Source organism: Hemitrygon akajei, chromosome 16 (assembly GCF_048418815.1).
Source record: "Hemitrygon akajei chromosome 16, sHemAka1.3, whole genome shotgun sequence".
Classification (NCBI taxonomy): Eukaryota; Metazoa; Chordata; class Chondrichthyes; order Myliobatiformes; family Dasyatidae; genus Hemitrygon; species Hemitrygon akajei.
This window is the reverse complement of record NC_133139.1, coordinates 32,818,313-32,845,597: the sequence shown is the minus strand read 5'-3', so window position 1 is coordinate 32,845,597 and position 27,285 is coordinate 32,818,313. Positions and strand designations below refer to the sequence as shown.

Genomic DNA, 27,285 nt, shown 5'->3' with positions numbered 1-27,285 from the left:
CAGGTAGAAGGACTTGGACCACCAGTTTCAAGCAACAGCTATTACCCCTCAACCATCAGGTTCTTGAACAAAAGAGGATAGCCACTCATTCTATTTCTGGCGTTCCCACAACTGATGGTCTCACTTTAAGGACTCTTTTTCTTGTTATTTCATGCTCGTTATTTATTGCTATTTATTTATATTTGCGTTTGCACGGTTTGTTGTTCATTGATCCTGTTTACAGTTACTTTTCCATAGATTTGCTAAGTATGCTCGCCGGAAAAGGAATCTCAGGGTTGTATGTAGAGGCATATGTGTACTCCTGATAATACATTTTACTTTGAAGACTTCCCCACACAGTGTAGGAATGCGCTGCCTGGGGTAGTGGTGGAACCAAAGACATTTAAAGGGCTCTTAAAATAGACACATATATGTGCAGAATATGGTCATTGTGAAGGCAGAAGGGATTAGTTTAGTTCGATGTTTAAATTAGTGCGGTATAACATTGCTCTGTTCTATGGTAATATTCATATTTTGGCGCTAATCCGGTTGCTCCTTTGTCGCCATGACGCGTCCTCGACTGACGTCATGCAAATGAATTTACGTCATTTCCGCCATAGAAGGTCATCCAACGGTAACATGGCGGCGGCCGGGAGCCGCGGCTACCAGGTAAGAGTGTGCTTCCCAGGATTGTTCCAATCTCCTGGCATCAGAGATCTGCGGCTTGACTGAGAATGAGCATCCTGTCAAATTCAAATGGCTCTCCCGTTAGCGGTGGAGAGTTGGTGGAGCAGGCTCTAGTGATGAGTCGCATAACGTGGGGAATGATGTCAGGGAAAGTCAGCGTTGAGGGTGAAGGAGACGGGGTAGGAAGAATGAAGCCGCGCAACTCTTTCAGAGTAGGTCCCAGTCTCACCAATGGTAACAACAGGAACAGGTCCATTACTATCAGTGTTAATTGCTTCTTTTGTTACGGTGGTATCGGTGCCCTATGTAAAAGGCCCACGTTAGTCTTCAGCATCGAGCACCTGACCGATTCGGTACGGTGTTCAGAGCGGAATGAGATACCTGAGGACACCTGGGAGATACACTAATCTGTATGATTCGTCAAAATGCACTTGACCTTTATTTCAACCGCGTGGCTCGTGGCAACCTATTTCACGCATTGTTTAAAATAGAAGTGGAAATATTTGGACAGTGTTAAGGTATTAAGTGGTGTCAAGACCAATGGTATGCTACCACTTATCCTTCAGTTTGGAATTGGCCACCTGAGATGATTAAACTAGAAACTTTTGTGTGCAATGTTGGTATGCACTGAGCTAAAATAGAGTAGTTAGAGTATAAATCCATTTGCGCTATTTGTTGAAACAAATATGCAACCATTCTTATTAACTTTTAGAGATACACACTTGTGATTCTTTATTCACCTTGAGGTAACTGAAGATGTTTGTTATATAGAGGCCCATTGGCCATGAGTTGCTTCCACTGACTTCTATCTGAACACAGGTTAATTCTAGAGTATAACTCCAATGTGTAGCAAAGGTATTTGTAGTGCATGCAGAAATAAAAACATAGAAAACCTACAGCACAATACAGACCATTCAGCCCATGATGCTGTGCCGAACATGTACTTTAGAAGTTACCTAGGGTTACCCATAGCTGTTTATTTTTCTAAGTTCCATATACCTATCCAAGAGTCTCTTAAAAGATTCTTAATCAATTCTGCTAGGTTCCTGAGTAATAACTTTGATGCTTTAAAAACACATTTGCAAGAATTGTTTCAAAGAATGAGAAAGATAGTTGGAAAATTACTTTTAATACATCTGGCACTGTCAGGCTGAACCAGATCTTGGCCTCTTTCCTCTGTTTGACTCTGAGCTGATGATTCTTTATTGTAGAATCTTAAGAGTCATAGAAAACAGAAGTCTTTTGGCTGTTTATTAAATACTTACTGGTATTTGGTCCATAATTTTGTATGCCTGGGTGATTCAAGTGTCCATTTAGATATGTGTTGTGAGAGTTTCTCCCTTCTCCACCTGCCAATCAGTGTGTTGCAGATTCTAACCATGCAGTGGATGTAAAATGTCCCAAACCTTTTACTCTAAATGTTTATCTATCACACCTATGCTGTGATGAAAAGTTTCCTACCACCAATCCTACTCTGTGTCTCATTGTTTACCTCTGTCAGGATTAGCACTACCACAACCCACCCCCCAGCCTCCTCCCACTCCATGGAAAACAAATCCAGCCACCCCTCATAATGCAAAATACCATCTAAGGCAATATCCTGGATGGAGGTCCTCTGCATTCTCTCCAGTGTACCTTAAAGATTGTATTCCCACTTTCCCCATCCTTGCCTCAGCCTGTGCTGCTGTGACTCAGATCCTGAATTGTTACCTCCAGGCCTGATTATTCCAACCTTTAATAGCTTCCTGTCCTGCATCCTCCAAAAACTTACCCTTATCTAAAACTCAGCCATCCAAATCCATATTCTTAAAGTCTTTAAAAGTACAGGGAAAACTTTGTTTTGCATGTTATCCACACAGATCATTTTGTCACATCTGTACATTTAGGTAGTATAAAGGACAAATGCAGAATAAAGTATTACAGATACAGAGAAAGTGGAGACATTATGGTGCAAAGTCATAACCAGGTGGTTATGACCTTAGTGGTTTGTGATATATATAATTAACCTGGAATGTGAATGGATGGGTGAGTTAGTTTGCAGCTGATACAATGATCGGTGGTGTTCTGGGTAGTGTAGAAAATTGCTAAAGGATACAACAGGAGATAGATCAGTTTGCTGATAAAGGCAGAGAAGGGGCAATGGAGTTTAATCTAGCCAAATGAGAAGTGTTGTACTTTGGGAGATCAATTGTAAAGGGACAGTACACTGTTAATGGCAAGACCCTTAACATTGTTGAGGTGAAATGGATCTTGGGGTCCAAATCCATAGCTTGCCTTGATTTATTTGTCAAGGCATTAAGTTCAAGAGTAGGGAACATCATTTGTGCTCCCCTTCTCCCTCCGCCCCCCCCCCCCCCCACACACACACACACACACGTGTTGGAGAGGGTTCAGAAAAGGTTCATCAGGGCACTGCCTGGATTAGAGAGCATAAGCTAAAAGGAGAGGTTAGATATCAATATCTGAGATAGAAATAATTTTATTAAAGCTATTGTAAAGATTAGCTTTGTCACATGTACATCGAAACATACAGTGAAATACTTCATTTGCATCAGTACTGAAGGCTTAAAGGGTTTGGAGTTAGATCATAAATTTCATGGTTTTGAAGACTAAATGCTCTCCTACTCTTTTTGAAAGCTGTTGTAAAAAGGAAACATTTCAAAATTACCACCAAGAGTTTTTTTTTCCTTTGGAGTGGCAGGGGTTGAAAGGATTTGTTTATAAGATTATGAGAGGCACAGATAGAGTAGGCAACCAGTATCTTTTTCCTAGGGTCCCTTTCCAACTCCCTTATCCACTCAACCCTCCCTACGCTCCATCCGCCAGAAAAAGCAGGATCTCCTAGTGGCCATCCATTTCAATTCCACATCCCATTCCCATTCCGACATGTCAGTCCATGGCCTCGTCTATTGCCTCGAGGAGGCCTCACTCAGGTTGGAGGACCAACACCTTATATTCTGTCTGGGTAGCCTCCAACCTGATGGCATGAACTTTGATATCTCAAATTTCTCAAACCTTATCTCTTTACCTGCCCTTGTCATCTCCTTCTGGTGCTCTGCCCCCTTTCCTTGATGTTCATCTGTCCTCTCCTGTCAGATTCCTCCTTCTCCAGCCCTTTATCTCTTTTACCAAACAACTTCACAGCTCTTTACTTCATTCCCCCCTGGTTTCACCTATCACCTGCCACCTTGTACTTTATCCTCCCCTCCCCCCCATCTTCTTACTCTGACTTTCTTTCAGTCCTGAAATGACAACTGTTTACTTTTTCCATGGATGCTGCCTGGCCTGCTGAGTTCCTCCAGCATTTTGTGTGTGTTCCTAATAACCAGCTTAATTAGTTCAGCACAACATTGTGGACTGAAGGACCTGTCGTGTGCTTGTCATTCTATGTTCTACACCTTCCTCTCTAGTAGAAATCTACATACCACTCCAAAAAACTCTTCTTAGATCCACCTAAGCCTCTTGCACTCAGACACCAATGGATGAGATTTGCTGTTGTTGCCTGGTCTGGCTCTGTAATTCCGGGCACATCAGTGTGACTGGGTGAGTGACCTCAAAAGTCAATCTGAGCATGGATAATCAGAGACTGCCGATGAATGCTCATCTTCCTGAAAGAGTGAGTAAAATACTTAGTTTTAAGTTCACCTTTTTGTTATAGGCAGTTTAGCTATCAATACAGGTGACCTTTGTATTGCAGGGTAACAGGCATTTACAATTGCCAAATTCACAAATCACTGCTGAAAGATTTTGAGATCTGGAATAAAATTCACGCTCTCAGAACTTACATGACAAGAAGAAATTTGTGTGTTTCTTGACACATGCACATACAACGCAGCTTTGTGTAACAGAAAATCATAATGCAGACTTTTCATGGAACACAATCCCCTCTATTAACTCAGGGATCACCTGTACCATCATAATTTTAAAACAAACCTCAGTGGTAGTACCCCTGCATTCTTTGCTCTTGATGGTCATAGTCAGTGTCTTGAAACTTTTCTTCGTACTGTAGCCTTCAGAAAGAGTAGGAGAAGATTTAATCCTTAAGCACGAGATTTATGATCTAACGCCAAATTCCTTTAAGGCTCCAGTTAATAAAAATATGTCAATGTTAGATTTTGGATTAACATTAGGTGCCAGGAAGGAATTTGTTGGGATTGCATCCGATCTATGAAACATTGTTAATTTTCTAAGGATACTTGACTCACTGTTCCAAACTTGTAAATATTGATGCAAAATAATTAATCAATGTTTCCACGTTTTCATTGGCACCTTTCGTTCTTTGTATTTCTCCCGGTAACCAGGATTTTTGTAACATAAGCATTTTTGTATGCTCATTTTTCTTCTATTTCCTTTCATCAGCTAGAAGAGCTCTTGCATCACAAAGGAAGCTACTTTTTTGTGTGTGCATATCCATTAGGTGTATTGTTCTACCTTTTAATGTTGTCAAGGTTACTGTATGTCTCTGTGTCATTACAGAGACATAAGGCTGACATAAGGTCAGCCTTGCCTAAATCTTGAATCTAAGTAATTGTTTTGTGTTTCACCCTTTCAAACATTGCATTTGGATTTGGACACAATATCCCAGTTATTGATAGGCATATGCTTAGAAATTCTAGTTCACATTAATGGGTATGTAAAATGGTGCAGCACAGACTTGCTAATGGCTGTGTCACTCCTTGGCCTTCCTCTGAAAACTTTGACTCATTGGGGGCATACTTTTGGAGTCTGAATTTCTTCATGGTTTTCTTTTTAAGTTTGAATTTTGCTTTAACTTTAGTAATCATGAATTTGAATATGAGGACGTAAGTAGGCATATGTTATATCACCTGTAAAACATACCTTGCCATTCAATAAGATCATGATCTGATCTTAATCTCAACACATTTCCGCCTGGTCTGCATAATTGTTTCCTCTAAAGACTATAAATGTACCTTAGCCTTAAATATTCTGGTTCCATAGTTCTCTGGGCTAGAGATTTACAGTCTTTTGAGATAAGGAGACATTCTTTGCTTCTTTCTGAAATGGGTGACCCATTATCCCTGAGAGTCTGCTCCCTCATTTTAGATTTATGCCAGAGGCAGCATTCTCAGCATTTAGGCTGTCAAATACTCTCAGAAAATTACGTGCCTTAGAAGGTCACTTTTCTTCATTTCGGGCTCCACAGAATATATGCTCATTATGCTCAAATTTGTCTTGTAAAGTAATTTACTTGTACATAGAGTAACTCTGGTGAACTTTCTTTGCATTGCCTCCATGTCCTGTATACTCTTACTTTAATAAAGAGATCAGAACTGTGCACAGTTCTTAGAAGTGGTGTCTCCAAAGTCCTTTGCAATTGCAGCAAAATATCCCATTTTTGCACTCACTCCTTTGCAATAATGACTACCATAGCACTTCCCGCCCTAATTACTTGCTATGCTTATATGTAAAATATTTCAAATTTGTGAAGGTATCTCTTCAATATTTTATGATGTAGTCTTGAAAGTAAGTTAACACAAATATGAAACAAATACTATTTTAAATAAGTGGCCTTAACCATTTCCATTAACATCAAAATATTGTAATAGTTTTGACTCTTTGGACATTAATATTAATATTTTTTTTAAAAGCTTAATGTTTTAATTCTTTTCCTGACTGCATTTGTTGGCTTGGAGCAGAGCTTGAAGCTTGGAAGTGATGGTCATAACAATTAGGGTGTCATATTTTATGGCAGATTAAAATTTCACTTTTTGATACTGTAATAAATAAAGTTATGAATTCTTGCAGCAAAAAGAAAATATAGCAGTTGGAGATCTGTGCACTGGAGACATTGGTCCTTATGCTTCAGAAAGAGGCTAACAGTTTTGCTTCTGAATAATAACACCATGAACAGCATACAAACTATATTTAGAAAAGTTTTGACTTGCACTTGATGACCCTAATGTCGACCTCAAAGGGAAAACAGGTTAATAAAATTACTGTTCCATTGGAGAAATGAATTTCAGGTACCAATCTCGAAAAGTTTCACCAATAGCTCTAATTGGCCTTGGGGATGTGCAGCTTTTGGATTAAATGAAATAAAAAAGGACAGGCCTAGTTAAGTACAGCTCTGCTTTAACATGGAAAAAATCTTTATGGAAACATTATTCTCTTCTCTGGTTGGTAAACATTATTATCATTGAACTCTCAGCAGGCAACATAATGAGAGATTTCTGGCTCATTAATTACATTTTTATTCCTAGAAAACAAAACTCTGTCCTTCCTGTTATGGAGTTTACCAGATGCTTCAATTAAATTTTTCATTCTCTCTCCTAAGTAACATAAATTAATAGATATTTCAGTTTGGTATCCTTCCCTTTGATTTCTGATAGTAAAACTTGTTACATAATGGACAGAGCAATTTAGCTCTGACTCCATTAGTATAAAGGTGGCTGTCCATCCATGATGAGAATGTAATAGTGTTGTTATATGTAGAATGTTAACAGCTGTGTATTTAATATTTAAGTAATATTCGAGTAATCTTGTAAATATATTGTTTGATTAAGCATTCTTTGTTGTTTATATAATTAATTATGGTTATATGTAAAAATATATGAATTGCAAACATTGTCATGCTACCACATGATACATGTGCACCTTGCTTAAAGTAAAAGACAAAATTAGACTCACATTTCAGACTCCTGTGTCTTCCTTTGAATTAGTTTAATGTTTTGAAGTTACAAAGCATTTAACTATAACAAGTCACAACTAATAAATTTCATAAGAGCTGATGTGAATTGAAGTAAGGTAAAAGCAGAATGGTTTTAAATGTTAACATGTCTTTGAGAAGTACGGAGTTTTCATCACATTATATTCTCTGTCCCTTAATGAACTTGGTGAGATCTTAAGTGTAAACATGTTTTTGAAAATTTTAGAGCAGTGACTCAGTCCTAAAGAAATCAATTAAATGTTGAGATTTTCCTTTCAACATTGAGGTGTCTAGACATGTTGTCTAGTGTTTCTAATCTATTAGTGTCAGTTTCATTTAGAATATTGCATTCATCTGTGGTCAATGTTGTTCAAAATGACATTGAGTTGTACAAGTTTGGGAGAGCAAAAGAAAAACAAGGTAACGTGCCTTGATGTCTGCTGCCCAGTGGCTCTGACGTCCATTATCATGAAGTGCTTTGAGAAGCTGTCGTATTTCTCTTTAATTCCAACCTCCCAGACAACCTCGACTCACTGCATTTCTTCTACTGCTGGAACAGGTCCCTGGTCCTACACTCATCTCTGGAGCATCTGGACAGTACATAGATAGTACAGGCCCTTCAGCCTTTTTTTTTAACCTACTCCCAATCAATTTAACCCCTTCCATATAATCCTCCATTTTACTTTCATCCATGTGTCTATCTGAGGGAGCCATCTATGTTACCTACAACTCTGCCTTCAATACTATAATTCCAGGCAAACTCATTACTAAACACCAAGATGTGGGAATCAACACCTTCCTCTGAGCTGGGTTGTTGACCTTCTGACCAACAGGCTGCAATCAGTAAGGATAGACAACAACACTTATGCCACGATTATTCTCGACACTGGTGCTCCATAAGGTCATGTGCTCAGCTTCTTACTGTACTCCCTGTGCACTAATGACTGTGTGGCCAGATTTGTCTCCAACTCCATCTACAAGTTTGCAGGTGATACCACCATAGGAGACCCTATCTCAATAACAATGAGTTGGAGTGCAGGAAAGAGATAGAGAGCTTAGTAACATGGCATCATATGACTTTTCCCTCAATGTCCCCAAAACAGAAGAGCTGGTCGTTAGCTTCAGGAAAGGGGTAGTGAACATGCTCCTTGTTACATCAATGGTGCTGAGGTTGAGACCTTCAGGTTCCTCGGGGTAATAGTCTGTCCTGGTCCAACTACGTACATGCCACATTCAATAAAGCTCACCAATACCTCTGCTTAAGAGGCTAAAGAAATTTGACATGTTCCTGTCAGCCCTTACCAGTTTTTATCGATGCACCATAGAAAACATCATATCTGCATGCATCAAGGTTTGATAACTTCTCTGCCCACGATCACAAGAAACTGCAGAGAAGTTTGGACGTAGCTCAGCGTGTCATGGGGACCAGACTCATTTCCATAGACTTTGCTATACTTCTCACTGCCTCAGTAAAACAGCCAGCACCATCCCAGATATTTTTTCTTCTCTCCTCTCCCATTGGGCAGAAGATAGTAAAGCTGAAAACATGTACTGTCAGTTGCAACCCCACTATTATTTAATGATTCTTTTGTTCAATAAGAATGATATTCATCTCATAATCCACGTCATTATAATGTTGCACCTTTTTGTCTACCTGCATTGCACTTTCTCTGTAGTAGTTGCACTTAGTTGTACAATCTGTTATTGTTTTAACTTGTAATACTCAACGCACAGTGTAATGAATTGATCTGTATGAACAGTATGCAAAACAAGCTTTTCACTGTGCCTCAGTATATGTGACGATAACTTTCCAGTTCTGAGAAGGATAATTTTCTTGCTCTGTTGCAATAAAACAAAGATTTTTGCTGTAGCTAAAGGATTAATTAGATGCTTTTTAAAAAAAATAGCAGGAACAAATAATGATAAAAAGCTTCAAAGTAAATAAGGCAGCCAGGGTCTCAGTCCAGTTTAAAAACTAAGACACTATAAATGGAGTATGGCAGTTTAACTTGAGACAGTGATGGAAGTTCAAAGCAATTCAGGCAGTCTCTGCGAGGATAGGTATGTACAGTAATTGGTTCCTGAGTAGTACCACTGGAAACATGGACCAGTTCTGCTGTTATTAGCACAATGCGATGTACTTGCTGTTTCTTTAGTTTTTAATTACAATTTTTGAATTTTTATGATTTTCTCCTCTGCTTGTTTTTAGTAATAATATAATTGCAATTATGTTTAGTAATGCATTTGTTTAGTCCTTGTCTCCGGTGGTGGGTAACCAATAATGTTATATTATTTTTAATTTTTACTGGAGCATTTAATCTAAAATTCCAGCTAAAATATCTAAACGTTAGAGCAGAAAGCACAGCAATCTTCACCTCTCCACCTATCACTCCACCTTCCCCATACACCAATAGTTGAGCCAGATAGCAATCACTTGTATTGACTTGTCATTTATCACATCTGAGATCAAATTGCTGTTTAGGATGGCTTGAAATCTGATCTCTATAACTCATAACTAGATCAGTGAGGGGATTACTTACTATTTACAAAATCTTAATCTTGGTATGTATTTAGGTTGCCAACCCAAGTATCTGGTGAGTCTTTCTGGAGTTGGAGTACTGAAGCAAAAACTGCAGGTGTTGTCTTAAATGTCATTTGTGCGGTATTTGTTTATTGACCTGAGCTAGATCCTTTATGCACTAGAATTAGCCTCTGATCCCTGGCATGACAGGAAGAAGTCATAATACTGATCACAATCCAGCAATTCTAGCTGGAAAATATTTATAAGATGCCGAGATTTGAACAATGACCATCTGAGGAATTTACACCAATAAATCTCAAGACTAATACACAATGACTAACTTAAAGAGTGGAGGAATTAGACAAATGTAAATTGGAAATGAATTTGTCCTTTCAAGATTTTTCTTCATTTAAGTTAATGAAGTTTCTTCATTTAATATGCCTGAATGGCATCCTGACACACTTATCTCAATAATAGGCAAATGCTTTGAGAGGCTGGTCAAAGACTACATCTGCAGCATGCTGCCACCCACACTGGACCCCCTACAATTCGTCTACGGACAAAACCGATCGACAGACGACGCAATAGCCATTGCTCTTGGTTCTTACACACCTGGAGAAGAAGGATGCTTATGTGAGAATGCTGTTCTTGAACTACAGTTCAGCATTCAACACCATAATTCCATCCAGGCTTGACAGGAAGCTCAGAGACCTCGGCCTTGACCCTGCCTTGTGCAGCTGGATCCTGGACTTCCTGTCAGATTGCCACAGGTGGTAAGAGTGGGCTTCCTCACCTCCACCCCTCTGAATTATAACACAGGAGCCCTTTAGGCCTGGGTACTAAGTCCCCTCCTTTACCCCCTGTATACCCATGACTGTGTCACCACCCACAGCTGTAATCCACAGGAAGAAGTCATCTCTCTGACACAGTGGTGTCAAGAAAACAACAAAGGAGCTGGTTGTGGATTACAGGAGGAATGGAGACGGGTCAATCCATTGACAACAATGGATCTAGGGTTGAGAGGGTAAACAGCTTTAAGTTCCTTGGCATCCACATCACCGAAGACCTCACGTGGTCTATACACACCAGCTGTGTGGTGGAAAAGGCACAACAGTGCCTCTTTCACCTCAGATGGTTGAGGAAGTTTGGTATTGGCCCCCAAATCCTAAGAACTTTCTACAGAGGCACAATTGAGAGCATCCTGACTGGCTGCATCACTGCCTGGTATGGGAGCTGTACCTCCCTTAATCACAGGATTCTGCAGAGCGTCGTGCGGACAGCCCAGTGCATCTGTAGTTGTGAACTTCGCATGATTCAGGCAATTTACAAAGACAGGTGTAAAAAAAAGGGCTCTGAGGATCATTGGGGATCTGAGTCACCCCAACCACAATCTATTCTAGCTGCTACTATCCAGGAAATGGTACTGCAGCATAAAAGCCAGGACCAACAGGGTCCGGGACAGCTTCTTCCACCAGGCCATCAGACTTATTAACTCATGTTGATTTGAGTGTATTTCTATGTTACATTGACTGTTCTATTTATTATAAATTATTATAAAATACTATGATTGCACATTGTACATTTAATCGGAGACATAATGTAAAGATTTTTACTCCTCATGTACGTGAAGGATGTAAGAAATAAAGTCAATTCAATTAACTTAATTTGAAGTTAGTTTTAAATTAATATCTTTTTTTGTCATTTTTCACTAAAAAAACTACTGAGATTGAGAATTATTTTTAACAATAAATAATATTGAGCTGGGCTTATGAGTGATTTGCAATGTGACTTTATCCTTTGTTGTTTGGGTGGTTAAGCCTGGCATAGCAAAAGAACAGCACAGTACAGTCCTATTGGTTATAAATAATGGCCTATTCTAAAATGACTTGTTGCCAGAATTCACAATGAAAAGACACACTAAGACACAATATACCAATCTTTGATACTCTAGTATCAATTTGTTGGGAATTGAAATGTGTTTCTAACTTCTGAGTTGACTAAGATATTTAATTACAAAATAGTTGCTGCTTTTTCCTTTTGATACATTTTAGCACCATGCACAATAGAAATGCAAATATTTGTATCTCCTTTAGGTTTGTTTTACATTGCTAGGATTTGTTCGTTGGTACACTTCCATCATAGATTAGAAAGTCCATTTAGTGCTCTGTATATTAGGATTTCTCAGAATTCTGTACATTTTTTAGTGAACAACAAAAAAAAACACAAGGTTAATTGTTGATAGATTCAATGCTCTTTGAGTCTGTTGTGCTAAAAGTCATCCATTCTTTTCACTTAACAGTGACTAGAAATTAAAATAATTCATTCAATATTAGATGTTTTTGGGGATATTGAAGTGTATTAACATGCTGTAAAATTAAAGCACTCTATTTGTTAATTATAAATCTGTCATTTCCAGATATGTCTATCAACAAGTATTAAGCTTTTGTGCACAAGATCTCAAGTTCCAGCACTCAACAGAACTCATATTTACAGTATATGCAACCGTTCTTCTACAAAGCAATGTCAGGTAATGCAAACTTGAAATCAAGGAAAGAAGATACAATAAAATTACTTTGTATTGCACCCTGTGAGTGCCCAGTTACAGCTGGTCATCTCTAGGCAAATGGTTATTGGCCCGATACCTCATTTTGAATATAAAGAAAACCTGGCTACGAATTTACTCATCTTTGAGTAATAGTTTGACTCTGACATAATGATGCTTTAGTCTGGTAATACTGGCACATAACTCTGAGCCAGTGAGGGGATTACTTACAAAAACCTATTATCAATTTCCTTTTATAACTTTTGATAATTTTCTTTGAAGGTGGGATTAGAAGAAGAAGCCCCATTAGCTTCTTGAGCTTATTTCATTATTATGTTTGGTTATTGTCTGTTCTTTGGCTCTAGTTAATAATCTTATATCTTTAATCTCTAATAACATTAACTAATAATTGATTTAGACTTCTTATAACTTTTGAGAAATAATACTGTATTTCCATTAACTGCATTCTTAATATGAAAAGAAGCTCTCTAATTTCATTTGTAAATGCCTGCTTCTTCTGATTGTGCCTCTTTTCCTCTTCAGATGAAACCTATGCTTTATAATTCACTCTCTTTGATCATGTTGTCATTCTGAACTTAATTAGATAGATACACATAGTTCTAAATTCAAGGTAATATACGTCAAGGTTATGTATCGGTTCTCTGAATTTAATCCTTTTAAGCCTTGGTATCCTTCTGATGATCTGTATGATATTCTGCTCGAGTAGGTAAAACATGATGAAGTTTTGGAGTCTGAACAAGTTATGGTAGATTTTCTTCCTCTGCCTTAATGCTGTGCATGTGCAGTGTTAATGATCCAACTCACTGATGAGACTTTATCAATGTAAGTGGATTCTCAAATGGCAAAGTCTTCACCTCAGTCCATTACTCTGTAACGAGTTTCACACCATCCCTGTGCCTTTAAAAAGGTGAGAGAATCTATCTGTAGGATAGGAACAGGAGCAGGCCAATTGGTCTGTCAAGCCTGCTCTGCCATTCAATAAGATCTTTGACTGTCTGGCCATGGACAGCCCCACCTATCTGCCTTTTTCTATAAAAATGTGCAAAAATCTATCTTACTGTGTTTTAAATATATTTCATGAGATAGCCTCTACTGCTTTCCAGGGCAGAGAATTCCACAGTTTGGGAAAAAACAGTTCCTCCTCACCTCCATTTATGCCATGAGCCTTCAGGTCATGTCCCCCTAGTTCTTGTCTTGCCTACCAATGGAAACAACTTTCCTGCCTCCATCTTATCTATCCCTTTTCATATTTTAATGTTTTTATAAGATCTGCTCTCATTCTTATGAATTCAAGTGAGTAATCCCAGATGACTCAATCTCTCCTCATCTTCAGAATCAACCTGATGAACCTTTTCTGTCCTGCTTCTAAAGTCAGTGTATCTGTTCTCAAGGAGACCAGAACTGTGGATGCAGTACTCCAGATGCAGTATCACTATTACTCAGTACAATGCAGCATATTTCCCTTGCTCTCAAATTGAATCCCTTTAGGAATGAAGGCCAATATTCTATTTGCCTTCTTTATCATCTGCTGCGCCTGCGAGGCAACCTTTTGTGATTTCTGCACACTGATTATCCAAGTTTATAAAAATACAGCTACTGAATTTCACTTGAAGTTTCTAATTTCTTTATAGGTTCGAAGTTACACATCAGATGGGAGGAGGGGCTTTCTTGGTGGTTTATTGGACAATATCAAACAAGAACTAGCAAAAAACAAAGAAATGAAAGATAGCATTAAGAAATTTCGAGACGAAGCAAAGAAGTTAGAAGAATCAGAAGCTTTACAAAGGGCACGGAAAAAATATGTAAGTATTTAAAACTTTTCTGTGATGCACAATTCTGAATATTACAGTGATTAAATAGTTTTAATTTTTTTTAGAAAACCATTGAATCTGAAACAGTCAAAACCTCAGAAGTTTTAAAGAAAAAGCTGGAAGAGTTTTCAGAAACAGTAAAAGAGGTGAGTTCATTTTATGGGCTAACCAAGAATATTAGGCAACTGTATAAAGAGTTTGGAATTTTCTGAATTACTGCTTCTATAAATTTTGCAGCATGAGTGTTATGTCATTTCATCAGGTAGTGGCATTGATTGATTAGTTTTCTCCTGTTATGCCATGAACACATCATGCTGGACTTTGATGCCTACTAATTCGAAGTCCTATGAACACAAGAGCAGGGAAAAAGGGCACATTACCTCTCTAGCATATGACATCATTAAATCAGATGATGGCTGATCTGAGACCTGACTCTCCAAACTAGTCTTGGTTAATAAAGTTATCAGCCTCAATTTTTCAACCTCAATTAACAATTAACCCAGCATTATTTTCACCAACTTCTGTCTATGGGTGTGTCTCTGAATGCCATTCCTGAAAGATCTGACTAATTTTCAACAACTATGATCTTTCATCCTAGATTCTCCAAACAGCAGAAAAGGCATTATTAAATGGAATTGCAGGAAGAATGAGAATAAGTGGGTAGGCAAGCCAGTGCTCGTTAATGGCAGCTTCATGTCATATTAACTTTGTTAATTCCAGGATGTAATTATGATTTCTCCTGCAAAGGCATATGAATGTTGGAAGAAGCCAGGATAAGATGGTGATATTCATGGCTGAATAGAATACCAATATTTTTCATGTTGAGCCTTGTAAAGTGAACACATGCTTACCAGCAATACGCAAGTTGCTGGAAGAACACAGTAGGTTGGGCAGTGTCTGTGGAGGGAAACAAACAGTTGTTGTTTCGGGTTGAGATCCTTTGTCAAGAGGAAGGGCCTTCGACTTGAAATATCTACTGACTATTTCCCTCTATAGTTGCTACCTGTCTCACTGAGTTTCTCAAGTATCTTGTATGTTCTAGATACCAACATTAACAGTCTCTTGTGGCTTCATTTTGGTTATCAGCACCTACAGGCTATAGTTCTGGAAGTGTTAAGTTAAGTATTTATCTGCCCCATTCATGTGTGTCTGATGTTAGTGGAGTTTGACTATTTGTTTCACATGCTATTGAAACCTGTTTATAGTAAGTATATTCATGCACTGCTTTCTGCACTACAGAGCCTCGATGAAGTTGGTAAATCTGATATTGGTAAAAAAATAAGGGAAGGAGTAGAAGAAGCAGCAAAATCAGCCAAACAGTCTGCGGAAACTGTCAGCAGGAGCGGGGAGAAAATTGGGAAAACTACTGCTTTCAAAGCAATATCTCAGGTAAATAAACCTAAAGTTTACTTCAATGACTCTAATGCATGTGAGATATAACCATATTCAAAACTGCATTCCACTTTTATTTGATTTAACCATGAAAATGAAGCCACGTGGGATATGCCTAGAGACAAATCAAGGTTCTGCAGAAAAGCAAGTTCTTGCAGTAGTTCAGCTAACACATATAGAAATGTTGTGTGGAACCCTTTGACACCCAAAAGTTTAAACTAATCTTTACTTTAGTTATAATTCATTTTCTGAAATAGTTGAATTAAAATTAACCTATAATTTGATAATAATGATAAATATAACCTCTCCGATTCAGATAAACAACCAGTAAATTAGATATTGCAAGTGGATGAAAAAATGCCATTCATCTTTCACACATTAAAAAGCAAAATCACTGACCAAAAATACTAGCTCGGGAAAAATTAATTTAAATAATCTTTTCCAATTCTTTTCCTTGCCAGGAAGTGCTGGTTCTTGCTAGAACAATACCCTTTAGTTGTGCAGGTACCTCTAACACTTCATTGTCCGTTCTATTGGTATAACTAATTTATGTTAAAGAGCATGGCAGATTATGGGACATTACAAATTAACTGATCTTCACTCAGACCTTCTTTATTTTTGATAATTCAATTTTAACACCATCCAGATTAGAATTTAAAAGCCACCTAATCTGTGGTTGACTACAATAGAGAGTAGCACAAATCACATTGAGCACCAGGGGGCACTAATGCTCTCTTCAAATCAGTTTCAGTTTTCATTTTGAACTGTTGAATTAATGTTTAAGATGCAATTGCTTGATATTTTGCATAAACTTCGCCATTGTTCTGTTTAAAATGATTCTTTATTATGCAAGCTTTGGAGTAGCTTGTGTTGATATATTTGGTGTTTCACCAAAGGTGATTTCTTGTAATTCACAATTTTCTCTCAATGGAGAAAATCTCGTATTGAAGTACATGCTGTAATCTGAAAGACATTGAGCAGAATTTCGCCATTTAGCACATTGAGCCTGTTATGCCATTCCATCATGGCTGATCCATTTCCCTCTCAACCCCATTCTCCTGTCTTCTCCCCGTAACCTTTCATGTCCTGACTAATCAAGAACCTATCAACCTCTGTCTTAAATATACCAAATGACCTGGCCTCCACAGCTGCCTGTGGCAAAGAATTTCACAGATTCGCTACACACTGGCTAAAGAAATTCCTCCTCATCTCCATTCTAAATGGACGTCCCTTTATTCTGAGGCTGTGCCCTCTGGTTCTAGACTCCCACTATAAACATCCTCTCTATATCTACTCTGTCGAGGCCTTTCAACATTCAATAGGTTTCAATGAGATCCCCCCTCATTCTTATAAATTCCAGTGAGTAAAGACGCAGAGCCATCAATCGCTCCTCATCCCATAATCATTCCTGGAATCATTCTTGTGTACCTCCTCTGATGTCTCTCCAATGTCAGCACATCTTTTCTTAAATAAGGGGCCCAAAACTGCTGACAGTATTCCAAGTGAGACCACACCAGTGCCTTATAAAGTCTCAGCATTACATCTTTGTTTTTATATTCTAGTCCTCTTGAGATATATGCTAACTATTGTTCATCAGTCTCCAATTTCCCCGGTAGAGAGGCCACCCATATCCCTCAAGCTCGCAACCATCACCCATCAATCTGTCAAACACAAGACCCCATCCTCAATTACCTGCCCCAATACCCCAACTGCCTAGCTATAATCATGCAACCCAACTGTTAATTGCAACCCTCTATTGCACAATGACTTCCCCAATCAGGAACTCCCAATAATAATCCTAATTTAGTGCCCAATTTTCTAGACTGAACATTATCAAAACTCAGCAACCACACTCACAACACCAGCAATTTCATCTGCAACCAGTCTGAGCCCAAAACCTCACCCCTGACCTGAATTCCCATCACCATTTATGTGCATCAGTTGAACCTCTCCTTTCATGTGACCCTGCCCCCACTTCCAAACACCAACTCCTGCTCTCATCATCCCTGTGACTTCCATTGGGTCTGGTCCTTGAACCTACTGGTGTCATTCAGGCTCTCTACACATAAGCAACAAGAAAACCTACATAAGAAATTGGTCCAGGACCAAAATGGGAATTATGTTCCTCTGTGGCAGCCAATAAAATTCTGGGGCAGTGCTTTATGACAGTAGCACCCTTGTCCTGTCCTCCTACTTCTGGGCCTTTGGAGAGTGTTGACCAATGCACCATTCATTAACTTGGATGCTTTTTCATTGATGAAAGAAGACAAGATGGTTAACAATGTAATTGTTTCACTGCTGTGCATGTGTAATTTCCTCAAAATCAAACTTGAGAGGCTGTCATAAACCTCAATTTGATGTGCATCTCTTTTGTGAATCTGGTGAAATTTGTTTTGCAGCCTCCTCCGTCCTCCTCCCATTAAAAAGAAATGTTACTTCCTGGCATATGGGCTCCAAAGATGCCAGCTCCAAAGAAAGCAATTTCAATTTGTAAATGCACCTTTAAAGTACATGTACAGCCTAAGGCACCTTGCAAATGTGAAGTAAAGCAAATGGATACTGAGGCAAAAAGATGCATAAAATTAGAAACATGGTCTAAAAGCTAGATTAATTTAGATGAACATAAAGTGGAGGTGCAGGTGTTTGAGAATGTGTGGAATTGGAGATAAATACCAGTTATGGAAACTCAATTGTGAGGGGGGCCTGACATGAGACTATGCTTTAGGCATGATAGAGGATCAGATAAAGGAGGAGGGGATGTTGGCTTTTTAATAAGAGAATATATTACAACAGTATTTAGAGAGGAAATTCTTGAGAGATAATGTAACGAGACCATTTGGTTAGAACTTAGAAATAAGAAGGGGATAGTCACCTTGGTAGGGCTATATTTTGGACACCTTCCCCATCCACCTATAGCCAGCAAGTATTTGAGCATATGTGTCAAGAAATTGCAAGTAGCTCTGAGAATAGTAGGGTAGTGCTGGTGGGAGATTTCAATTTTCCTCGTGTCAACTAGGCTACTAGGGTGAAAAGAACATGGGTGGGGTGGTATCTGTGTGATGTGTCCAAGTCAGTTTTATCACAATATATAGATGAACCAACTCAGGGTTTCCTCTTAGGGAACAATACAACCAAGTAACAGAAATAGGAGCATTCTGGGTCCAGTGACCACAGTTTTATAATAGTTATGGAAAAAGATAGAACTGGACAACAGATTAAACTCCTGAACTGGAGCAGGGTGAACTTTGAAGGATTGAGGCAGGATCTATCTGAGCTTGACTGGATGATTCTATTTAAAAGCAAAGAAACAGCTGGAAAATGGGAGGTGTTTAAAATGGTCATATCAAAAGTCTAGAAGCAGCATATTACTGTCAGGGTGAAGGATAGACATACCGAGTTCAGTGAACTTTTGTTGACAAAAGAACTTAATGTACTGGTGCAGAACACCTCAGCATTCAACACTCCTACCAAACTTGCTACACTGCTTTATGGCACATTCATAAAGGGCACAGGTAGTACTTATCGAGTGCTGTGCTGTTTGCTGCAAAACTGAGCCATTCAAAACAAACGAGGATCTGCTGGGATATGTTAGGAAGCTTTTGATTATGCAAACCAATCAACCTGGATTGTCATTTTGGTCATTGGCAAAAAAATATAAAGGGAAGGATTGAGAAATGTATGACTAGAATGATATCAAAAATGCCAAAGCAAAATAAATAATTTTTACTGTAGGAAAGACTAAAGGGAAAAAGTTTGCAATAAATAAATTTCTTTGTATTGAATATGGAGCCTTGTGGGCTGCCTGCCTCACATTTATGTGTTGGTTTCTAATACAAATAATGTATTTGAGTCTAAATGTGTTTTACCAATTACAGAATCCTTCCTGATGTATAAGGATTTCCATACTAGACTGAATAAACAGTGAAAATTTGATACAGACTTGATTCCTCTCTCAGTGCAAATGTTTCTCTTACTCAGCAGTTTGCACATCAATCTTTTTTTGCATATCTCTTAGTGTCTGAGCCTCAAAGACTAACTATTAGAACAGATCATAAGATACGAGAAACTTGAACACAAGGGCTTCTGCAGATGCCGGAAATCTAAAGCAACATACACAAAATACTGGAGGAACTCAGCAGGTCAGGCACTATCTATGGAAATGAATAAACAATCGAAGTTTTGGGCTGAGACCCGTCATCAGATCTGGAAATGAAGGAAGAAGAAACCAGAATGTGGGATGGGAGAGTGGGACACTAGAGGGAGATAGGTGAAGCCAGGAAGTTGGGGAGGAAGTAAGAATTAGGGAGGTAATAAAAGGATAAAAGGCTGGAGAAGGAATCTGATAGGAGAGGAGAGTGGACCATGGGAGAAAGGGTAGGAGGAGAGGCATCAGAAGAAGGTGATAGGTAGGTGAGTAGAGAAGAGGTGAGAAGGGACCCAGAGTAGGGAATGGAAGAAGAGGAAAGCGGGAGAGGGACAAATGACCACAAGTTAGAGAAATTGATGTTCATGCCATCCGGTTGGAGCTACCCAGATGGAATATGAGGTGTTACTCCTCCACCCTGAAAGTGGTCTCATTTTGGCTGTAGATGTGGTCAAGGACTAACATGTTGGAATGGGGATGGTCACTGAGAAATCCTTCCTTTTGAGCATGGAGAAAAGGTGCTCAACAAAGTATTCCCCTAATCTACGCCAGGTCTCACCAATGTAGAGAGGCCACATTGGGATCACTGAGTATAGTAGACGACCCTAAGGGATTTGCAGGTGAAGTGTTGCCTCACATGGAAGGACTGTTTGGGGCCCTGAATGAAGGTGAGGGAGGAGGTGATGACCATGTGTAGCACTTCTTCTGCTTGTAGGGATCAGTGCCTCTGGAAAGTGAAGAGTCAGAGGGGGAGGTAAAGATGTGTTTGGTGGTAGGATCCTGTTGAAGATGGCAGAAATTGCAGAGAATGATGTGCTGGATACAGAGGCTCATGGGGTGGTAGGTGAGGACAAGAGGAACTTTATTCCTGTTAAGGTGACAGAAAAAAAAAACCAAGTGGTCCCTTTCCTAGCAGCCTAGGATAATTTGTATCTTTTAAAATTGGTTTCTGCTAGAAGTGTAATAAAGGGCATAAAGACTATTTAGTTAACAAAATTAACAAAATGACTAAGCACTTGGACTAGCATAATCAAATTAGAGGTTGGAAATACAATTCCACAGGAGAATGGATATAGAGCAGAATCTTTGATTCCAAATCCATCTTGGATGTTTTGAATTGCGTATTTTAAAGCAATTTTCACCTGAAAGTGTTCTTGGTTGTTAGCTGTAGAGAATAAGAAAGGCTAAAGGACTTTTAACAGCATTGTTTAATTTATTTTAAGAGAAGCAGTGAAGAAACTTCAGAATTTCATGAAGTGAGAGAATTCACTGAGTCCATTATAAAATAATCAAACAGAAGACTTGAAAGTGTTAGGTTGATCATTATGTCACCAAAGGCAGTCGCAAATTTCTACAGACATACTGTGAAGAGCATTCTAACTGGCTGCATTACTGTTTGGTATGGAGGGGCCACTGCACAGGATTGAAAGAAATTGCAGAAAGTTGTTAACTTGGGTAGTTCCATCACGGGCACTAGTCTTAGTATCATCCAGATCATCTTCAAGGAGCGATACCTGAAAAAGGTGGCCCCCATCATCCAGGACATGTCCTCTTCTCATTGCTTCCATCAGGGACGAGGCACAGGAGCCTGAAGGCTCGCACACTCAACAGTTGAGGAACAGCTTCTTTCCCTCTGCCATCAGATTTCTGAATAGCCAATTGAGCCCATGAACACTACTTTTTTGCACTACTTATTTAATTTATCTGTTTAATATATATATTTACTTAATTTACAGTTTTTATTATGTATCGCTGCCGCATAACAATACATTTCATGACATATGCCGGTGATATTAAACCTGGTTTTGGTTCTGATTCTGATTCCATGAAAACGGTATGTGGTACATCAGCCTCAATCGAAGCTTGATGTTTTGATCTAAGATAGAACAGCAGTAGAAATTAGCCAGCAGTTAGGCAGATACCAACAAGCTATGCTGCCAGCTCCTGTTTCATGCTCAGGAGAATCTTAACCATGATATTTATCTGGTTTAGAACATGCTAAGATTCAAAGCATGAATAATAGTCATTGTGGTGAAATAGGACACAACATATTATCACCATGTAAACAATCCAGGTAATTTCACTTGTGTCATGGTCAATTTCTTTCTACATTTTTAATGTAGTGGAACACAGAAATTTCTACTTTAATCAAGTATTCAAATTGGGAAGGACTAATTACCAAGCAGTAAATTTACCTGAACATGTTCTGCTGATTTGAGCTTTGCAGTTTATTTAAATTTAAGAAATCACCTCCAGTATTCAATTTACTGTGGCCATAGACTCCCAGAAGGCATGAAGTCCTCTTAAAACATGGGATGGCCTCCCATTGATACAGAGACAATAACTTCCTGCTTGTACATATAAATTTGTAGTTTCTAAAAAACCTTGTCTGGGTTGCCACAGGAGTTCAGGGAAATTGGTCATTGATGATCTAGCAAAGGCCGCAGTTAAATCTCCCAATCACGGACAAGTCCTTTCTGTTGAAGAAAAGTTTGGTCAATTGAAATAATAAGTTGTTCCTATATGAGATTTGATACAGTATATTTTCTCACCATGAACTTCATTTGCATCAGTAAACAATTGATATATTGATTAAAAGTTGTCCATGATACCAGGGGAACTTCCCAACCTTTCTCTGGAGAGGTGCCATGAAATCCTATGTGAAACCAGGGTCTTGATTTAACATCTCACCCAAAAGACAGCACCTCTGACAGTGCGTCATTCCCCGGTATTGTGATGGGGTGAAAGCCTTGGGTCTATTCTCATCTTAAAGTGAGCTTTAATCCATATTAGCAACAGGCTGTTCGCACAACATCACTAGCAAATTCAGCAAAATAGTTCTCGTTCTTGATTTTTTTTTTACTTTCTTGACCTCCTGCAATCTTTATGGCAATGGTGATTGTTGTGCCTGTTGTGCAAGTTACCTTTATTTTCTGTGAGGAAAATAAAAGTAACATGTAAGGTCACTAAGGAGAGTCACATTCTGAAAAAAAAACCATGAGCAACTCAGATTGGGTGTTATATCCAAAGGCCATTAGCAAAACAAATTAGAAGTTTTCAAAATCTCCCAGTGCTTCAGCTGGGACAACATTCCAGAAATTAAAGTGACAGTGAGACTGACAGTCACAGATCCATTGTGTGTAATATCAAATTTCCGTAGTTGCTTCCATGGAAATGGTAGAATAAATATCGAGGCAAATAAATTAGGATAGGTCTCAAAGGAAACTTGAATGCTGGGACAGAAGTAACTCTCGAGAATAAGTGCCATTATCTGAACTGGCTGAATATCAACACTTGGATTTGCAGTACATGTGCATTTTGAGAATTGAGTCACAGAGGCAGAAACTGACTACCCTGGGAATAGTGTGTGGCAGGTAAAATAAAATAGAAATTTGGACCAGTGTTTATATTTGAATCAATAACAATTTAAACGTCTCTGCAGAATCTTTGTAGTGTAGCAGCTATTTGGCAGATTTTCTCCTTGTCTTGGAGCAAATGCAATATTTAAGGAAGACAAATAGTGCATGAATATCTAGATTTTATTGAAATGAGATCTATCTAATGACTTTTATTCACTTGTGTATATTTCAAGTCAATAAGTATGACAGAATCAGTATATTGATGCTGCTTGTCTCCCGGGGAACAGTGCCAGTGAATATAGACTCCATCTGGTAAAGAAGCTAAATAACCAAAAAAGAGACATTAGACACAGTACGACATTAAGGCAGAGTTGGTTTTTAACACTTTGCTCCATCCCTTGAAGCTGTTTAACGTATGGGTTTACGATTCTGTTGGAACTCTGACCCAGCATTACTTCACTCATGGTGTTCATCATTAAGTTATTTAAATATGGGCAAATTGCCCTATTTCTAGTTTATTCAGTTCACTTGAATATTCCAGAATCATCAGTCAGCACACGTTTGTAAGAGTGCTCTCTGATTATTGTTTCCCTTTTGTTAACCCAAGGGAACTGCATACAGTTGTCATAGCTTGACCTTTTCCTACTTTAGACTCATGAGAGTGAAAATAAATAGATTTGTATGATGAAACACAGTCTTGAAAAGCTGTAAACAGGAGGAAAACTGCAGATGCTGGAAATTCAAGCAGCACACACAAAATGCTGGTGGAACACAGCAGTCCAGGCAGCATCTATAGGAAGAAGTACAGTCAACGTTTTGGGCCGAGACCCTTTATCAGGACTAACTGAAAGAAAAGATAGTAAGAGATTTGAAAGTGGGAGGGTGAGGGGGAAATCTGAAATGATAGGAGAAGACAGGAGGGGGTGGGGTGGAGCTGAGAGCCAGAAAGTTGATTGGCAAAAGGGATACACAGCTGGAGAAGGGAAAGGATCATGGGATGGGAGGCCTGGGGAGAAAGAAAGGGGGAGGGGAGCACCAGAGGGAGATGGAGAACAGGCAAGGAGTGATTGTGAGAGGGGCAGAGAGAGAAAAAAAGGGAGAGAAAAAAAAGTATAATAAATAAATAAGGGATGGGGTAAGAAGGGGAGGAGGGGCATTAACGGAAGTTAGAGAAATCAATGTTTATGCCATCAGGTTGGAGGCTACCCAGATGGAATATAAAGTGTTGTTCCTCCAACCTGAGCGTGGCTTCATCTTGACAGTAGAGGAGGCCATGGATCGACATACCAGAATGGGAATGGGACGTCGAATTAAAGTGTGTGGCCACTGGGAGATCCTGCTTTCTCTGGCGGACAGAATGTGGGTGTTCAGCGAAAAGCTGTGATAGCTTTGAATTTTTCACTGGTGAGTTGGAACATGTGTAGATGCTCCAATTCTAACCCATTGTGTTCAGTAATGCAGGAGAAAGCAAGAAGGGGGAAACTTTCATCAACATCCCAATCCTTGACTAGAGCAAATGTGATTTGAAATATTCTTCTGAATTTTACAACAGTTGCAAGAAAAAGTTTGTGAACACTTTGCAGCTACCTGGTTTTCTGCATTAATTACTCTTAAAATGTAGTCTGATCTTCATCTAAGTCACAATAATAGGCAAACACAATCTGCCTAAACTAATAACACACGAACAATTACACGTTTCCTGTCTTTATTGAACACATTGTTTAATCATTCACAGTCCAGGCTGGAAAAAAATGTGAACCTTTGTATTTAATAACTGGTAATACCTCCTTTAGTAGCAATAACCTCCACCAAACATTTCCTGTAGCTGCTGATCAGACTTGCACAATGGTGAGGAGGAATTTTAGACCATTTCTCCATACAAAGCTGCTTCAGTTCATCAATATTTCTGAGATACCTTGCATGAACCGCCCTGTTCAGATCATGACCTCTCTTGTGTTTAGGATCATTGTTTTGTTGCATCATTAACTTCTATTAAACTTCAGATGATGGAGTGTTTCCCTGACATTCTCCTGTAAAATGTCTTGATAAAACTTTGAATTCATTGTTCCCTCAATGATTGCAAAATGTCCAGGCCCTGGGTAGCAAATCAAACCCAAGCGTTGAGACCCCTTCCACCATACTTCACAGTTGGGATGAGGTTTTGGTGTTGGTCTGCAGTGCCCTTTTTCTTCCAAACAAAGTGGTGTACATTTTTGCCAAAAAGTTCAACTTTTGTTTCATCTGCCACAGAACATTGCCCCAGGAGCGTTGTGGAACATCCAGGTGGTGTTTTGCAAATTTGAGACATGCAGTAATGTTTATTTTTGGAGAGCCGTGGTTTCCTCCATGGTGTCCTTCAATGAACACCATTCTCATTCAGTATTTTTCTTATATTGGAAACATGAACAGAAACTTTAGTAAGTTCCAGAGATTTCTGCAGATCTTTTGCTCTTATCCTTGGGTTCTTTTTCACCTCCTTCAGCATTGCTTGTTGTGCTCTTGGTGTGATCTTTGCAGGGCGCCCACTCTTAGGGAGAGTAACAACAGTACTGAATTTCCTCCATTTATAGACAGTTTCTCTTGTTGTGGACTGAGAACACTCAGGTCTTTAGAAATGTTCTTGTAGCTTCTTCCAGCTTCATACATCTCTACAGTTCTTCTAAGGTCCTCTGAAAGTTGATTTGATGGAGGCATAGTGCACATAAACAGATCTTTCTTGAGAAGAGCAGGCTCTGTCAGTAACCTGACTTTGTGTGTCTTTTTTTTATAGGGCAGGGCACCTCCAATTTCGTCTCATTGATGGAACACCTGACTCCAAATAGCTTTTGTAGAAGGCATTACCCCAGAGGGTCACATACCTTTTTGAACCTAGACTGTGATTGTTTAAATGGTATACTCAGTATTGTCAAGAAAATGTACAATTGTTTGTGTGTTATTAGTTTAGTCAGATTGTGTTTGTCTATTATTGTGATGTAGATGAAGATCAGACCACATTTTATGAGTAATTAATGCAGAAAACCAGGTGATTGCAAAGGGTTCACAAGCTGTTTCTTGCAACTGCATATCATTCTACTGTGTCACAAGTTGCTTATCATTAAATAATGGGACAGATCCTTTTTGCAGAATATCACTTTTTTTCCACTTGTTTCTTTGCATGATGTTAGAATGGAGGAGTTCAGTAGTAGACTTCAACAGTTTCTTACTAAATAAAACTTGACCAGACACATCCGAGTAAAAGAAAGATTGGTAGCATTTTTGACCTTACAGTATATATTGAGTTCTGGATTGGACAAACCCTGTCTGCACTTCTGAGGCTAAGGATACAGCAGGTGCGACTGAACCAGGGTGCCCTGTTATTCTGTGATCACTTCTCTAAGAAAAAAATGTAAAATTCTACAATGACCTAGCCAGATAAATCATTATTTCTGTTATATATTGAATTTATATAAAAAGTGCAGTAATCTACTTCAATCAACTTTGTTTTCACTTCTTTATTATTTCATATAATTAATTTAAATTAAATTTTAGTAAACCTGGATTACTCTGACACCATTCCTGTTGATATCCTGTTTTGTTATGGGGTCACTTATTGATAAAAATTGAGGGGAATGATATAACTTAGAAAATTGTGGCTATAAGAATAGAATGGTTATAGATTTTTCTGCCATGACCCTATCACACTAACCTGACCTATCCTCCTTTGCTTCTTTCAGGGTGTTGAATCTGTTAAGAAGGAACTAGATGAGAGTGTCCTTGGGCAGAGTGGGACCTACCGGTCACCGTCATTGCTGAGGAAAAGAAGTGACTTTTCAAAAGCTAAAGCCACGGAGGAAAAAGTATTTGAAGCAAATGAGTATGTGATACTTTGGTATTTCAGTAGCAGGTTTTCTCCCCACATCTCCTGAAGGTGTTAATTATCTATCTGTCATTCTCTGCTAGCTCATTCAGGTGACCGTTCTTAAAGTATGATAGTCATCAACAAGCCATTCATTTGCATTTCAAAACTAAATCACTGGCTTATATATCAGCTTCTCTATATCAACCTCACATTTTAAAGGTAGAACAGGAAAACAGAGCCTTAACAAAAGGAAGGAGGAGATTGCTGATCCTCTGGCGATGATCTTTGCCTCATCAATAGGGATGGGAGAGGTTCCCGAGGATT

General features: G+C 38.8%; 1 protein-coding gene across 1 annotated transcript in view; it reads left to right on the top strand.

Moving 5' to 3' along the window:
* Positions 1-578: 578 nt before the first annotated feature.
* Positions 579-27,285, top strand: part of timm44 (translocase of inner mitochondrial membrane 44 homolog (yeast)) — a 76,181-nt gene continuing 49,474 nt past the window's right edge. Inside the window, exons 1-6 of the mRNA XM_073068641.1 lie at positions 579-648; positions 12,271-12,381; positions 14,049-14,219; positions 14,294-14,374; positions 15,468-15,617; positions 26,837-26,976. Coding sequence (XP_072924742.1) covers positions 619-648; positions 12,271-12,381; positions 14,049-14,219; positions 14,294-14,374; positions 15,468-15,617; positions 26,837-26,976 — 683 coding nt within the window. The 5' untranslated portion in view covers positions 579-618. The remainder of the gene's footprint in view (positions 649-12,270; positions 12,382-14,048; positions 14,220-14,293; positions 14,375-15,467; positions 15,618-26,836; positions 26,977-27,285) is intronic.